The 17,850-nt window shown below is 41.9% G+C and overlaps 2 protein-coding genes across 2 annotated transcripts; one reads left to right on the forward strand and one right to left on the reverse strand.

Moving 5' to 3' along the window:
• Window positions 1-517: 517 nt before the first annotated feature.
• LOC131231167 (chloroplast stem-loop binding protein of 41 kDa b, chloroplastic) lies at window positions 518-8,401 on the reverse strand. Its single transcript, XM_058227274.1, has 10 exons — window positions 8,159-8,401; window positions 6,686-6,820; window positions 6,191-6,277; window positions 5,198-5,288; window positions 5,064-5,118; window positions 4,632-4,692; window positions 4,196-4,417; window positions 2,524-2,640; window positions 2,336-2,425; window positions 518-897 (listed from the first exon to the last, which is right to left on the reverse strand). Exons 1-10 carry the CDS (start codon window positions 8,285-8,287, stop codon window positions 718-720), a joined length of 1,167 nt encoding a protein of 388 aa, XP_058083257.1. The 5' UTR covers window positions 8,288-8,401; the 3' UTR covers window positions 518-717.
• A 2,958-nt stretch (window positions 8,402-11,359) lies between these two features.
• LOC131231746 (uncharacterized) lies at window positions 11,360-12,433 on the forward strand. The gene has a single exon (XM_058228046.1). The coding sequence runs from the start codon at window positions 11,360-11,362 to the stop codon at window positions 12,431-12,433; it is 1,074 nt and encodes a 357-aa protein (XP_058084029.1).
• The last annotated feature ends 5,417 nt before the right edge of the window (window positions 12,434-17,850 follow it).

Genomic DNA, 17,850 nt, shown 5'->3' on the forward strand with positions numbered 1-17,850 from the left:
CCAGAGAGAGGAGCGCCGAGTGGTGGCCGGTGGGTAGATGGTGGGCGGAAGGTGGATGTCCAGTGGGTGAGAGAGAGAGAGAGAGAGAGAGAGAGAGAGAGAGAAGAAGAAGAAGAAGAACGGATGGGGGCAACCGCAGTAGGGGCGGCGTGAAGACTGAAGGGAATGAATACTTAGGGTTTTTTTATTTTTTGAAATATATGGTCCGGTTCCTGGTTCAGATCCACGGTTCGGTTCTTCGGTTCAGTTCTACGGATTGGTTCACAGTTCGGTTTGGTTCTACATACCCCCAAACTGAGAACTGAACCGAACTAATCAATTCTTTGATTTTTGGAACCGGAACCGGAACCAAAACCGGAATCGATGCACTTTAGAACTAGACCGAACCATACAGTTTAGTCGGTTCCGGTCCGGTTTACTGGTTCCACTGGTTCCATGTGCACCCCTAGCTTAGCTTAATGTAAGGTGGGCCCACCTATGCTAACGAATTTGTTTTTTGAAAATGCTCATGCAAACATTAACTTTACAAATTTCACGGATTATATTCAATTTGATATCCTCTCTTACAATCTCAAGGCTGGTTAGCCAATGTCCCCAAGCAGCCCAATTAGTTACATCATGGCCTTTCAATGGGCTTCCTGTGGCCCACCCATCGGATGTCTGGTCCTACGCATGGGAAGAGATCTTAAAAGAAAAAAAGATCAGAAACAAAGGGATCTAGTTCTGGAGAACAAGATTCTTGTTGAGGATCATGTCATCTGTGGTGAAGTCTGCCTCCTTCCTGTACGTTCCCCTGCCAAAGTCCAGGTTGTAGGAGTCCGCAAGACCGCTGACCAGATCGAATTCGGGTGTCCACCCCAGCTCGCTCTTAGCTTTGTCGATCGATGCGAAAAAATGCTGCATTTCATTGGGGAAAGAAAATGTGTTAATGCATACAAGGGGTTGGGTTGATGCTGGCACATCTTATCAGCCTCATAGTTCAAAAACTCAACTTATCTCATTGACTCAAAGACTCGAATGAGTCTTCACTTGACTCAATTTGGTAAAATAAGGTATAAATATTTAAAATAGTTATAAATATTAAAGAATATAAATTGCAAAATTAAGCAAATGCTTTATCAGAAGAGAGTTCAAAACTGGCTTATCATTTTTTATAGATTGTATTAACCCATCAATCCAACTGAGTCAGCTTGAGTTACGTCGAGTCGACCCAATCAGCATCTTGGCTGGACGAGTCTCGTCAACTCAAGATTGAGTCACATTGACAATGCTAGTTACTTGGCTCAGAATCTTGTCATACAGTGTATAGATGTTTCATGAAAAATAGAGATTTGTTTTCCAATTTGCCATATTGATGAAAACTAATGAAAGTTAGTAAAAACAAAATCAAGTTGAAATTAATGAATGCATTTCACATTTTAAGAGAAGAAGGCAGGTTACACCCACCAAATTGATAGCACAACCCAACTTCTATACTTTTGGCAATACAACAGTATAAAGTTGTACCTTTGTATTACAGAGAATAAAGGGGTGCATTATCAATCATGGTTAGTGTAGGCACCAAATCTTTTTAAGAAATTATGATAACTTCACACCAATTTCTTTTCTTTTTCTTTTTATTGAATGTTAGTGCATTTGGTTGCATGAAGCTCGAAGGAAGTGACAGGAAATTCTAGTGTGGGAGCCGGAACATGTCCGCATAAGCAGTGCGCATCTGGAGCATTATCTGAAGTAGAAGCCGCACCTGAATAGAAGGGAGGTTGTCGATGGCTACCCGATGGACCCAACCCAATTTTAACAGGTCCAGTCCAACTTTTTGGATCCATCAAGTGATCAGGTTGGGTTCGGATCTCGGCTTTTCAGGACTGGTTAAAATTGGGTCTAATCAAGTTCAGGTCGGTTACATCAACTAGGAACCTTAGAAAATCGGGTTGGTAAGGTCAAGTCAGGTCTGGTTAGTTCTAATAATGATACTATATATATTAAATATATATATTGTTTATTGTAGCAATGGAATAAGGTTTCCCGAGCCATAGGGTATGGAAGGGAGCCCATTTACACATCAGGACACATGTATGTATGGTCTAAAGCCATCCATCAAGAGAGCCTGACCATGTGAATGCTCTTATTTGATCCAAACCAACTAGAAACCTAGATTTAAATATCCAATGGGTACCTGATGGGTACCCACACTCGATCGGATCTGTGTTTGGGTCTTCAAGAAAAAGATGCAGACCCGAAACTGATTAGCCTGGGTTCAATTGCTATAGGAACCCAACCCATTAATAGCCTTATTAGAAGGTTTGTGCAACTAAGCTAGTGCATGGGTACATACCTGATCACGGAATGGAAATGCCTTCTTTTTACCAAAATCATACTCCTTGGGATTATAGTGAATAATCTCCGGTTCGGGAAATCCAGCAGCCTAAAAGAAAAATAAATCAAGAAATTACAAATCATGGGTGCTTTTATTCATAGGACAGAATTTTGAGAACCGTTCTTCAGGATTCCTGTAGGAATTACCTTCGCACATGCCTTTGCTAATCCATCAAAGGTGACATACTTAGATCCAGAGATGTTGTAGACTTGCTTGCTTGCCTTCTCATTACAAAGGACTTGAATAAATGCCCTTGCCAAATCCTGAAATGTATTTCATTATTAGAAAAGTTCTAAAACAAGAACTAATTTTTCTTGAAGGGATCTCTTAGAAACCCAATTCTAGCTTTGGATGGGATGTGCTTGATAACTTGAGAAGATTTGAAGAATTTCCCAGGTTTTCATATGTATTGCTTTACCCCAAATAGGGTTTAAATAGAGGAGTTCAATGTGCATACAAGGAAAGTAATCGATACACATGAAAGATGATATACAAGGAAAGTAATGGATATACATGGATAATAGCACTTATACCTATCTAGGATCATCTATACATGGAAAGAATCCATCTATAGCTATCAGTGCTCTGCCCCAAATCTCAATTTGGACAAAATGGATGAATTGAGATTTGGGTTGTAACAAGTGGGAAATAAGTGTAGATCTTGTGTGTGTGTGTGTGAGTGTACTTATGTAGTCCTGAAAAACCCGGTGGCCCATGAAAGTCACCAAATGCGATGTTTTTATTGCCTTTGGTATTGTAGTGAGTTGAAGGTGTTCTTGGTGCTTCTTGTCGTTAAAAAAATGTTGCTGGTATGCATTAAGTGTAGATCTTGTGGTCTTGGTGTGGCAAGACCACATAAACACATGTGTGCATCTGTTACATTATGAACCAAGATAAATGGCTAAAGTACTTTCTATTTTCTGAGATGCCTCGAATGCAAAGCAAACATATTACGCTCTAACTGTGGAAACAGTCTGCTTTGGTGGTACTTCTGAATGGTCTGATTACTAATTATTTGACTCATATTCTTTTATATATAATTAAGTGCACATAGGTGGATGCATCATATGATAACTAGCATAGCGGGTATGTGGTTAAAAAGGAGATCAGCATCTTCTTCTCTAGAATAGCCCTTGAATCCATAGGCGAGAGATAAATCACTTATAAAAGAGAGAGAGAGAGAGAGAGAGAGAGAGAGAGAGAGAGAGAGAGAGAGAGAGAGAGAGAGAGAGAGAGAGAGAGATTATTGATGAAAGTCTGTTTACAAAACCCTCTCATATGACTTCTATAAGCCCTGAACCCTAAATTCTAAACTTTCCCCAAATAGTGAACTTTCACGAAATAGTAAATTATAAAAAATAGTAAACAAGTTCTAAACCAGCTAAAACTCTTTCCCATGACCAAAACAAGGAATTTAAGCTATTTCGGGACTCTAAAAAGGGAAAATACCCTTGTGGTAAAAACTGTAACTTACTAAAAACAGTAAATTTTAACTTAATACTCAAAAAAATAACCCTAAAATGACCTTATTTTGGAAAACCGTTTAGGGGCCAATGGCAATGGCCAGCATGTAGAGATCCTTGATAGCCTTCCAATGACATATTACACATACAGAATGGATAACCAATCACAAAGTTATGGCTATCGGAGGCTATAATGTGCACTAGATCCTTGGACTGAACCTTCTAGCCCGATTTCTTTCAATCCTAGCTGCCCATGTGATTGTCCTTGACTTTTTCATACATCAATAGCATTTTAATACATATTGTATGATGTTTGGTATGCATAAATAACATTATTTGGGACATTGTTACTAACCTTAACATGGCCAAGTTGAGTTATTTGAACTCCAGAGTTGGGGATGGGAATTGGGCGGCCCGCTTTCAAACGGTGGAAGAACCACTCCTCTACAGGGTTGTAATTCAAGGGCCCATAGATGTAGACCGGCCTTATCGAAGTCCAATTCACACCCTTCGATTCCAACATGCTCTCAGTTTCAAGCTTCCCTTTGTGCCTGCTCTTTGGGTCAACTGCATCAATCTATAATCAAAGAAAAAAAAAAATCATAAGAAATGAAGCAGAGAAGAAAAATATGAGTCTTTCCTACTAGTCATTCTCACAGGTGTTAAAATACTCATGATTCCCCCAGGTTTCCCTAAAACAATAGGAATGCTAGTGTGTAATTTTTGTTTTAAACCTCTCGACAAAATGAAACCAACACAAATGAAATGGAAACATGCACTCACAGACTCACCTCAAAATGCGGTAGCAGATCAGACTTGAGATACACTCCAGCTGATGAACAATATATGTACCTGATACAAAAATCTTTTTGAGCATTAGTTCAACGAAATTGAATTACTGAGTATAGACATTTGCCGTGTTTGGATGCACGAAGTGAACTGAATTGCAGTCATTCAGTTTAATCAAGAAATTACAAAGATTAATGATGTTGGAGGAGGCCTTGAAATTGTGGTTACTTTTTTTATTAAGTCCAACTTGAAAGTAATGCAATTGCAATTTGGAGCCCAATCTCTTGATATGAACACTAAGAAGAACACAATTTGGTTTTTTTTCACCTTACTAGACTAGTAATTGCAACTCATTTCAATAATGCATCCAAACGCACCCATAAGATTTGGACCAAACTTAGCTAGATCAAGAAATTGTTATGATATTAACTTACTGCTCTAGCTTTGGCAAGGCATCTATTATAGGTTCTACCTCGACCGCCTCTCGTCCTGAAAGAATGGCAGAAGGGAAATATACTAAGCACCATGTGCATCATAAGAAGGGTCCATTGAATTAATCAAATTGTACCATTTATGTCGTAGACGACATCAAAGCCTTGAGCTGAAAGGGCAGATTTCACAAATTCAAAGTCCTTCCTGTCTCCTTTCAAATGCAAGACCTATACAAATCATAATAGAATGTTTTCATCAGACAACCAGACGCGATTGAAGGAGCAGGCCTAGAAAATTGGAAGTAGCAAGTCCAATCAAAAGTGGGCCAGCGCAATCCAGACTGTTTGCCCAGCACCCCACAAATTGGATTGAACATTGCCAAGAGCTGCTCTGATTGGACAATCACAACCATGGTGTGCCGTAAAGGCCGTTACGTACGTAAAGGTAAAGGTAGCAACCGTTACACGTTACGGGGTCGTGACGGCCATAACAACCGTTATGGAAAAAAATAACATGTAATTGCCGTCAACAGCACATTACATCCCCTATAAAGACCATAATAGCCCCGTAATGGTCTATTACGGGATATATACAGGTTTTTCATACTTTTTAATCAACATTACGGGGCAGATATAGGTTTTTCGAGGGTTTTTTCAATAAATAAAGAAATATAAAAGAGAGACCGTAACGGCCGTTACGGGGCCGTAACAGCCGTTATGCCCCGTATCGTAAAGGTAATGGTGGTGGCCGTTACGGCCACCGTTACCATTACAGAACACCTTGATCACAACCATTTAACCAGTGGCTGGTGAATGGATGGTCAGAGAATATAAGATCAATTATTTGGATTCAGCATGCAAGAATCCTCAAATTGGACAGAATGGATTGTCCTTTCCCAAGTTACGGTGTAGCCCACCTCATGAACAGTCCAAATCATGCTGACATCTTGTAGGTGAGCCCAATCAACGGCCTTGATGGAAGGTAACATATCATATCATTCTCTTGGATGTTGGTAACTTCTTATATCATTTCCAAACTGCCCCTAACCATTAATTGAATTACCATTGCCGCCGCCATCATCATCATTCAAATAAACAAGAAAAGAAGGAAAACAACAGATTTTCTTCACCTTGGAAGAGAATTCAGAGTATTCTTGGTCTGATTCTCCTGGAAGTTGCTGAGTGATGGGTGCTTTTCCTCTTGTAAACAAGGTCACCTGCCCACCAAAAATTTCATTCATGATTTTCTTCCAAATTACAAATAATAATCTTGCTTTATTTTTCTAATCATCAAGAATCATGCACCCAAAAAAAAAAAGCAGCACTTTTTTTCTGTTAGCTTGTTAGTACATCCACTGTCAGTTCACACATCACTGCTAGCCACCCCCACTAGGGAATCAATACCAAGACCTCAGTGTTGAAACAAGGTATCTTTCACTCAGTCTACCACTTGAGCTATGGATCTGGGTGTATAAAATAAATAAATATATATATATATATAATAAAAAAATTAAAAAAAATTAAAAAAAAAGCACTTGATCTCTCTTATCTTCTTTTGGGAAATGACATAAATATCCTCAAATTCTAGTAAATAGAGTGAGTGAGAACAAGAGACCAAGGCCCACCTGATGGCCCTCTTTGACAAGTAGCCTTGATAGAAACACACCAATAAATCTGGTGCCCCCCATGATTAGAATCTTTTTGGCACTTGATGCTGTGACCTGCAATGCCCCTTTTGAATGCCATACCTTCCTTCTATTCTACAAGAAGTACAAGAGAATGAAGTAAGAAAAAATAAAACAAAATGATATTACAAATTAAAGAAAGGGACCCACTACTTGCACCCCCCACTTTTTGATTCACGCACCCATCTTTCTACTTTTGGTGATGGAATTGTCTGTTTTCTCGTGCTACTCGAGCTCCAAAAGTAGAAAAAAAAGGTGTGTGCATCCAAAGACAAACAAGATGCTAGAAACACTGCAGAGATTGAGACATTAACATTTTAGCATTAAAATTCCACTATTGCCCATATATGTTGAAACTCCAGTATAAAGATCACCAGAGAATCCACTTAATTTCATTGGAATCCATTCTATCGTATTGGCTGTCGTTCCTTGTTTCAGCATCCCTATTTTGGATATTGATTTCAAATACAGATATGGTAATGTTCATATCTTACAAAAAGTCATTTATGGACATCATCAGGAGGTCCAAAGATCCATTTGAATGTAGCAGACAACAGCAGGACTTGTGAATTGATTTGTATTCTAATCATAGGAGCTAGTAATCACTGATATGCTCATATTGGATTTTCGTGGGAAAAAGCCCTTTATATTTATGAAAAAATGCCCCACAGAATCAAAATAGAGATGAGTGTCATGGAACTTATAAACATAAACATATGAAAAAACCTGCAAATACCGACACAATATTATCCAAAACATAACTTTCCATTGGAAAAATATACAAATATCTTGCAACAGCATTGAGAAATTTGATGGAATTTTCCTCTTGTTAATAGCAAAACATCAACATATGAAAATGTAACAGATACCCACAAAAGAATATACATTGAAGAACAACTTTTCATTGGATTAATCTGAAAGATACAATTCTTGCTGAAGCAATTAGGATTTGATGGAGCTTCTCTTATTAGCACAACATCAACATATGGAAATATAACAAATACCCACAAAAGATTATATATCTAAAAACACAAGTTTTCATTGGATTGCTCTAAAATATACAATATCTTGCTATAGCATTGAGAATTTTGATGGGATTTTCCTTATATTAGTAGAAAAGAATCAACATATGAAAATATAGATACCCACAGAGGATTATATAGAAAAACACAACTTTTCATTGGATTAATGTAAAAAATACAGTATCGTGCTAAAGCAATGAGGAATTTGATGGAACTTCCTTGTATTAGTAGCAGAAAAATCAGCTTATGAAAATGCAACAAATCCCACCAAAGATCATACAAAAAAAAAAACACAAGTTTTGATTGGATTACTCTAAAATACACACACACACATACACAAAAGGTGGGGTGTTCATCTAAGCATTGTATAATTTCACTGAAGGAGTCTTACCTGAATTGGGTTGCTTAATCTAATGCCATTGAAGTCAGAGAGAGAAGAAGGGAGGAGAGAAAAGGGTGAAGAAAGAGAAGGGTGGTGAGTGAAAGGGTGTCTTTGCTGCACCACCACCAACCTTGCCATTCTCTCTTTATTCTTCTTCTTTTCCTTTTCCTTGTGTTCTTCCGTATTACTACTATTGTTGGTGTTTTGAGGATTTTGAAATTTGGTTGGTTGAGATGAATTGAAGACCTTGGGCCACTTGTAAAAAGGTAGTTAGGATAGCTCTCTCTCTCTCTCTCTCTCTCTCCCCCATAATAAGGATAAGACAAGGCCCACTTCGTTTATATCCACAGCCTCTCATTCCAAACATATCACATCCTTCTGTTTAAGTGCCTGCGCTGTTGCAAGTGAATTGACCGACTCATCCGAGTCAGCTTCGACTCAGTTGGATTTGATAGGCTGATGCCGCTGATCCCATGGTTAAAAGACTCAGTGACTCGGATCGACTGTTCAGCCTCGAGTTGAGCCACGACTCACCACAGTTGGGGTGACTCATGGTGTCAAGCTGGGTTGACTCCTTCCGAGTCCGAGTCGACTCATCCGAGTCGGACGCGATTGGGAATAGTCTTAAACCCATGACTGGTCATCTTCAACCCATTTTTCCAGCTCATTTTAGGGGCTGAGCCCAAACTTGAAGCATCTCCAAAGCTCAAGTGGACCATACCATACAAAACTATGGAAACAATGGGAATACTGATTTCCACCGCCAAAACCTTCCTAGGGCTCAGAATGATGTTTATTTGTAATCAGTAGAATCACACATATATGGATGAAGGGAAAACACAAATATTTGCTTGATCCAAAACTTATGTGGCCCCAATAATTTTTTAACATAAACATTCAATGCACATTCTTTCTCGTTGTGTGATCTACTTTAGCTTTTGATATGCTTCATGTTTTTGACTCAATTCTTAAATTTATCTGTTAAAAGGATGGACGGAGTGGATAAAATATATAAATCACGGTGGCCCTACAAAGTTTACTAAGTCGACTTAGTTGAGGGCCTTTACCGTGGGGCCCACCTTGATGTTATTCTATATATGGTGCTGTCCATCTGTTTTTTCAGATCATTTTAATGCATGAACCGAAACATGAAACAGATCAAAATCTCAGGTGGACTACCACAGGATAAGCAGGGATTGACCATTAAAAAAATTTTGTGGGCTATAAAAGTTTTGGATCATGGTAATATATTTTATTTTTTATTTTCATCCAAGATATTGTGCGACCTTATCAACAGTTTCAATGGAAAATAAACATTAAGGTGGGCCCTAGGAAGTTTTCAATGGTGGGGTGTTCAATCACTACTGTTCTTATATCATGGTCCACCTGAGATTTGGACTGCTTCATTTTTGGGTTTGTGCACTAAAATGATATGGAAAAATGAATGGCCAGCATGGATGCATTATACATGCATCAACATGGGCATGTGGTGAGGAGTACACCGTTTTGGGTGAGGCAGGGCTACAACTAATTGGCTATGGGCAAAATATAACAAAATAAAAATACAATTTTAAAGAAATTTTGGATAAGTAGGGAATTAGTTTTTCATTTCTTTTTAATGATTTGGAACTGATGGGCCTGAAGTGTATGACACATCAGAGAAGATGGTGAAGGTGTTGACTACTGTGAGTGAGATTCAGGCCAAGTCTGACACAAAAGATGCTGAAGGTGTCGACTAATGTTAGTGAGATTCAGCATAACTCACGAGCCCAACTTTCAGCTCGATACAAAACTTCGGTAGGCCACGGTAAAAGGAAACAATTTCCTCCATTGATTTGCATTTCCCTTTGATATGACTCATTAGAGTTTTGGATTAGACTAGAAATTGGGCTCATAAAGTTTCAAGGAGTGCCGCATCACATGGACCATTTAGATTCCATGCCTACGACACATGTGCAAAAGTGCTCACATACATAACAAGGTGCGCAGTAAGCATTCCTCTCTCTCTCTTTCTTTCTTTCTTTTCTTTCTTTCTATATATATATATATATATATATATATATATATATATATATATATATATATATATATATATATATATATATATATATATTGTTGGAGAAAAATATGACAAGTCCGGAGACCTGGTTATGGAATGAACTAATTCTACTGACATGGCCCGGGATTCCGAGGCAATAAGCTTAACCGAGGCAAAAAAACTAAATGCCTCAAGGAGAGACTTAGCTCGGATTGCAGGGAATAAACCCCGACTAAGACTTATACAGTCACGAGCCAAAGGCAAAGTACATAAGATGCATGAAGTTGACTCGAAAGACGAGACATCAACATCTAAAAGGCCAATTAAGGCCTGAAGCTCAAAAGCCACCTGATCGACCATAAAACCGACCTAATTAGGTCGGTTATAAGGTCGGCTATCGGAGTAAGAGAGGATGTCGATTACAGATCAGTTCCATCTCGTCCGACAGATGGCGAGCAACTTGATCCATAAAGCTGGCCCAGACTAACTCATTATTAGAGTCGGTCAAGACCGGGCCTATCAAGGAAAAGATGGCGTGAATGAAAATGCTGTCTCGAAAATCTCGAAAAAGGATCCCCGATCCTGAGGATCTCGGGATAGGATGGAGACCAACAACGGATTGAAATCAGATCTCCGAGATATTAGATAAGAATCCCTGCACAATGGGACCCTCCCATTCCTATAAAAACAGGAATCTCCAAGTTGAAAGGTACGCAGAAAACTCTTCTCAAAACCCTTCATATACAGTTCCATCACTGACTTTAGCATCGAAGGGTCCCCGACTCTAGCCAGGGTCTCCTTTGTTTCATTCTTGTGTAGGTGGTAGATCGAAGGAAGGCTCACCAATTTTTTGCATCAATAGATTAGCGTTGTCTATGGGAAACGATACGAAAAGTCCCTTTTCAGGTCTATCCAATAGCTTCAAGCGAATTCCAATGACAAGGACTAGAAAAACTGCTCAAAACGAGCCTACTGAGGTCGTTACTGGACCACCAACGCTTGAAAGTCCGTTGGGTACGAACTGGGCCCAAGGGGCTCAGAACCAACCCGACAACGGACAAGGCCCTGCCTCCTGTCCAGCATCCTCTGTTTCAACCAGGCAAAACCAACGGAACCGAGGAAACGGCCAGCTAAATAAGGAAGTCTAAGAGCTCAGGACCAATCTGAACTATATGAAGCAGATGCTGGAGCAGATCTATTGCCAGCAAGTTCCGCCCCAATGTGATAGTGGCCGAGCGATTGCTTTGCAACAATTCGCCGACCCTCAGACTACCGCTCTACGATCTGTCCCTCAGCCGAGTCAGCACCAGGGTCCGGCCGAGCCTACGCCCGCACATTCCATGACCGTCGCAGTGGGGCCTCCGATTGAGGGTATGGTCGATAGTGATGAACCCTGGAAAGCTGACCTCCGGGACTTCAGGAGGGAAGTGCGAGAAGATATCGCTAACATGAAGCAAGGTCACGACGCACATCCAACGAGGCCCGAGACAAAACCATCTTCGTTCATAAAGGAGATAATGCAAGCTCAGTTGTCGGAACGGTTCCGTCTTCCACAGATTACGACCTTCACTGGCAAGACCGATCCTACCGAGCACATCGAATCCTTTTGGACGTATATGGAGTTGCACGATGCCTCAGATGCCGTAATGTGTCGAGCTTTCTCCCTCACTTTAGTCGACGTAGCTCGACTTCGGTTTAAGCAGTTGAAACCAAAGTCCATTAGCTCGTTCACGGAGCTCAGTGATGCCTTCCTCACTAATTTCATTGGTGGGAAGAAAAAGCTGAAGTCGCCTGCACACCTAAACAACATAGTGCAAAAAGAGGGAGAGTTGCTGAAAGATTACATTAAGTGTTTTAACTTCGAGTCTCTCCAGGTTCAGAAATATTCAAATGAGACAGCACTCAACTCGCTTATGCAAGACATCAGAGACAAACCATTTTTGGCATCCTTTGACAAGAACCCGCCTACTACTCTGGCTGAGTTCATGGCCCGGTCAGATAAGTACGCGAATGCCAAGGAAACCCAGATCAAGAGTGAAGCCGCCCAAAACGTGAAAGCCACGGTCAAAGAGTCAGCAAAGAAAGAAGTTGACTCGACCAGTGAAAAGAAATGTAAAGATGACCGAGCACGTGATGATCGTAAATTGGGTAAACAGCCAGACCGCAAGTTTTCGACGTATACCCCGCTCAACAAACCGCAAGAGCAGGTTTTAATGGAGATTAAGGGTGAAGGATTCGTCAATTGACCAGATCGACTCCGAAGCAATCCGAACCGACGGAACAAAAATAAGTACTGTCATTACCATCGTGATTATGGGCACAATATGAGTGATTGCTATCACTTGAAAGAAGAAATCAAGCGACTCATCCGAGAAGGCTGTCTCAGAGAGCATGTTGAGAGAACCGAGACAACAGAAGAATGCCGGGGTGATAACCGACCCACGGAGGAAATTTGAACCATTGTCGGTGGTCCTCGAGGCAGAGGCGATTCAAACAATGCTAAAAAAATCACGTCAGGAGCATCAGTTGGCCCGAGTCTGAAATCCTAATACTAGCTCGACCTTCGAAAGAAAAGAAAAGTGAGAAATACTGCATATCGTTCACTGATGAAGACGCTCGGGGTATCTATCATCCGCATGACGATGCATTGGTCATCACCCTCACTATAGCGAACCGTAAGGTATTTCGCATTCTCGTTGATACAGGGTCGTCTGTCGATGTATTATTCACTCAGGCGTTTGATAAAATGGGTGTCGAGCAATCAGCATTAAAGCTGGTTCAGACCCCCTTAATTGGTTTCTTTGGGGGACGAACACTCCTCGAAGGAGTCATCTCATTACCACTTACAGTTGGTAACTCTCCGCACAGGTGACAGTAATGGTCGACTTCTTGATAGTCGACCAACCATCAGTCTACAACGCTATACTCGGTCGACCATCTCTGAGCCTTCTTTAAGCTATGATATCAACGTACCATCTCTCCATGAAATTTCCGACTGAGTCGGGAGTAGAAGTCATAAAGGGCGATCAAAAGGATTCACGGCGCTGCTACGCAATAACTGTGAAAGTTCCAGCCGAGGTAACCATGATTGAATCGTTGGACCCTCGGGCCAAGACATACGAGCAGGTCAACTGGTAGAAGATTTTATTCCAATACCCTTGTTCAGAAAAGATGAGTCCAAAATTCGCCTCTGAAAGACAAGCTGATATCACTACTCCGACGATACACTGATGTATTTGCATGAAATCATGAAGATATGCCAGGGATCGATCCCTTAGTAATGACTCACCGACTCAACATCGATCTGACCTACCGACCGATCCGATAAAAACGACGTTTGCTCGGCCCTGAAAGGTACGCCGTCATTGAAGAAGAGGTCAGCAAGCTCCTCAAGGCTAAATTCATCGAGGAGATCTACTATCCAGAATGGACAGCTAATGTCGTACTCGTTAAGAAAGCTAATGGGAAGTGGTGAGTCTGTATTGACTATACCGACCTAAACAAAGCCTGCCCAAAGGATAGCTTCCCTCTTCCAAGGATCGATTAGCTGGTAGATAGTACGGCAGGACACAAACTTCTTAGTTTTATGGATACTTATTTTGGGTACAATCAAATTATAATTCATTAATCAGATAAATCTAAGACTACCTTTGTCACCGACAAAGGACTTTACTGTTACCGTGTGATGCCATTTGGTTTAAAGAATGCAGGAGCGACATACCAACAGTTGGTAAATAAAATGTTCGCTTGACAGATCGGACGAACCATGGAAGTATACATTGATGACATGCTCGTCAAAAGTATACATGCGGCTGATCATATTGCCGACCTAGAAGAGATGTTTCTTATTCTTCACAAATACCAGATGAAGTTAAACCCGAGCAAATGTGCCTTTGGGGTCGACTTGGGTAAATTTCTCAGATTTCTAGTCAGCCAGCGAGGAATCGAGGCAAACCTAGAGAAGATCAAAGCATTACTTGACATGGAATCCCTAAAAATGATCAAGGATATACAAAGGTTGACTGGACGAGTAGCCACACTCAACCGCTTCCTCTCCCGAGTTACCGATAAGTGCCTCCCGTTCTTCAAACAACTTAAGGGTTGGCAAACGGTAGAGTGGACAGAAGAGTGTGAAGCAGCGTTCCAGTAGTTGAAGTCATACCTTGGATCTCCACCTGTCTTATTGAAACCTGAGCCTGGGGAAGCTTTGCTATTGTACCTAGCGGTTTCCGACACAGCCATAATCTCGGCTTTGATACGTGAGCATGAAGGAAGACAATTGCCGATGTATTACGTCCACAAAACATTGTTGCCTGCAAAAATAAGATACCCTCCTCTGAAGAAGGTGGCCCTAGTCTTAGTCATCTCCTCGCGATGACTTCAATCATATTTTCAAGCTCACACTATCGTCGTCATGACCGACCTCCCACTGCGTCATATCTTTCAGAAACCAGAAGCTTCCGGCCTACTAATGAAGTGGGCGATCGAACTCAGTGAATTTGACATTCAATACATGTCGAGAATCATGATAAAAGGACAAGTTGTGGCTGACTTCATTGCTAAATTTACACCACAAGCCGATTCATTAACCGAGCTTGGAACCGAATAATCGATAACTGCTTCTCCCGAGACATCACCCGACCCAATCCCCTGGAAGTTATATGTCGATGGATCATCCAACTCTAAGGTAAGCAGGGCAGGAGTTGTCTTGGAGACTCCTGATCAAACCTACATGCAATATACCTTGAGACTTGGATTTCAAGCCTCGAATAATACAACAGAATACAAAGCCTTGTTGCTCAACCTCCGACTAGCATCCAGTCTGGGTGTTACTCATCTCAACGTATTCAGCGACTCGCAGTTGGTTGTCAATCAGGTTACCAGTGTGTATCAAACATGAAAAGAGCAACTAAAAGCATACATGAAAAAAGCTAAAGAATTGATCGATGGTTTTCAACTATATATTGTGACTCGGATCCCTCGAATAGAAAATGCTAAGGCCAATCTACTGGTAAAACTTGCCTCTGCTAACGAAGATGACATACCCAGATCCGTTCCAATTGAGTATGTTGTTAAACTGAGTATCGGCGACACGGTTAGCTCGACCGTACAACTGACTTGGCTCGATCCGATCGTCCAATACCTTGGCAGTGGAAAGTTGCCCGAGGACCATGCTGAAGCCCGACGATTGAAGATCCGAGTTTCTCGTTACACCATACTTAAAGGAGTATTTTATAAGAAAGGATTCTTCACTCCTCTGTTACGATGCCTAAATCTCGATGAAGTCGATAATGTGCTGCGAGAGATCTACGAAGGGATTTGCCGAAATCACTCGGGAGCACGATCACTCGCGCATAAGGTGTTGCGTCAAGGGTATTACTGGCCGACTATCCAGTACGATGCTCATAAGCTCGTGTAAAAATGCAACAAATGTCAACGATTCGCGGCCATTCTGAGAAAACCCCCTGAGGAGTTGACTCCAATGACTGGTCCTTGGCCCTTTGCGTAATGGGGAATCGACATCATCGGACCGCTCCCATTAGGGAAATGCTAGACCAAGTTCGTCGTTGTTGCAGTAGATTACTTTACAAAATGGGCCGAGGTCGAGCCATTGGCCAGAATAACTGAACAGAAGATCACAGACTTTGTATGAAAAAACATCGTTTGGGATACCCCGAACCATTGTTACTGATAATGGGAAACAGTTCGACAACAGACAATACCGAGAAATGTGCGGCAATCTCAGGATCAGAAATGTCTATTCTTCCCCCATCATCCTCAGACGAACGGACAGGTCGAGGCAGTCAACAAGATCATTAAACGGCATCTCTGAACCAAACTTAACCGAGCTAAAGGAGCATGGGCGGAAGAACTTTCTAAAATATTGTGGGCATACCGAACCATCGCTCGAACAACCATAGGAGAAACCCCTTTCTCCCTTGCGTATGAATCGAAACCCGTCACCCCGATTAAGATCGGGTTGACTTCAGCCCGAGTTAGCTCGTTTAATGAAGAAGACAACGAAGAATTACTAGCTCTCAAACTCGACCTCATGGAAGAACAAAGGAAAAAATCTCGGCTATGTATGATGGATCGGCAACGCCAAGTAGCTCGGTTTTATAATACCCAAGTCAAGATTAGACGCTTTCGAGTGGGAGACATGGTCCTTCGAAAAACGTTCCTAAACACTAAGGAAGTTGGTGCGGGCACACTGGGACCCAATTGGGAAGGACCCTATGTTGTTTAGAGCACCATCCGACCCGGAACATATCGTTTGGAAGACCTAACCGGGCAATTGCTACCCCATCCTTGGAATGCGGAGCATCTAAACATCTATTATCCCTAGGTCAGCCATTGAGCATTCGCAACAATTCGGATAAGCAAATGATGAAAAATATGTAAGCTGAGTTAAATGAATAAGAAAACCGAGTATATTCATTTATCAGTATGCATTTTACATCAGATTACGTTAGTTTCTACTTTGCAATTATATTGATAGAACCACAAAGATAAAGGCAAAAAGAGTTGGCCACAATATGCTATGTCCCCTCTCGGTTGCAGATGCTCTCGAGCCCGCCTGGTGTGCCTGAAGTGCTTGAAGCTTGGTGTGCTTGAAGTGCTTAATGGCTCCAAACCAGCTCCAAGTTCATCAGGAGCTAACTTAAGAGATAGCTCGGACTCAGCTGTTGCTGCCACTCGGAGCGACCTCTATCGCCGCCTCAGGAGCAGCCTCAGACTCGACCTCGATACCAGCCACAGCATCAGCAGACCCGGCTGCCTTGGCCTCCGGACTTTAGAACCCAGAGGCACCTTCATCAAATCTCAAGAGATCAAGGTTGGGGAAAGCTTCATTCATCAGTCCGACATACTTGGTCTAACCATCCTGATACAAGCGATCCCACTCCTCTAAATACTCTCGGGATTCAAGAAAGGCCTTTACGGCCTAGTCCCTGGCCTCCTCTTTGGCTTGCTCAATGGCAGCCCTGGTCTCAGCCTTGACCCAAGCCAACTTATCCTCTGAAGAGGCATGAGCCTAACGAATTTGGCGACTCTCCTCTTGGGCCTCTTTCAATAGCGAGGCCACATAAGCACACTCGCCCTTAGCGTCCTCGACGGCCTTCTTGTCGGGCCCTAAGTTGCCGATCATTATGCCGATCTGAGCCATGACAGCTTCAAGTTGTGCTTCCGCCTCCGCTGCCCATTTCTGTGCTGCTTCAGCTTCCGCCGTCCGACTCTAAGCCTTGGCCATATCCACGCTAGCCCTGAGCAGATAAGGAGCGAACTGTAAAAGAAAAAGGTAAAGTCAAATTAAAATCGAAGGGATCAACAAGACTAGTGAAAACTCTGAGTCTTACCTCAAGGAGAATCTTTGCGGCGTGAGAGAGAGTCCGCCTCTGGGGAGCGTCGAAGAGGGCAGCAAATTCTTTTTCACTCCCATGAGAGATCACCCAAGGGACCATATCCGACACAACCCATTGGAAAAATAACGCCTCCTGTTGAGTCGTCTCCCCTCCTGAGGCTTCCCCCCTTTGCTCCTCCCTCTGTTCCGGGACTTGCTCTGCAACGGGTCCTGGTTCAAGAGCCACTTGAGGCTCGGGAGCGACCGCGTCAGCCACTTCCGCCCCTTCATCCAAGTCGGGGATTATTACGGTCGGGATCATGG

The sequence above is a fragment of the Magnolia sinica genome, chromosome 17 (genome assembly GCF_029962835.1).
Source record: "Magnolia sinica isolate HGM2019 chromosome 17, MsV1, whole genome shotgun sequence".
NCBI lineage: Eukaryota > Viridiplantae > Streptophyta > Magnoliopsida > Magnoliales > Magnoliaceae > Magnolia > Magnolia sinica.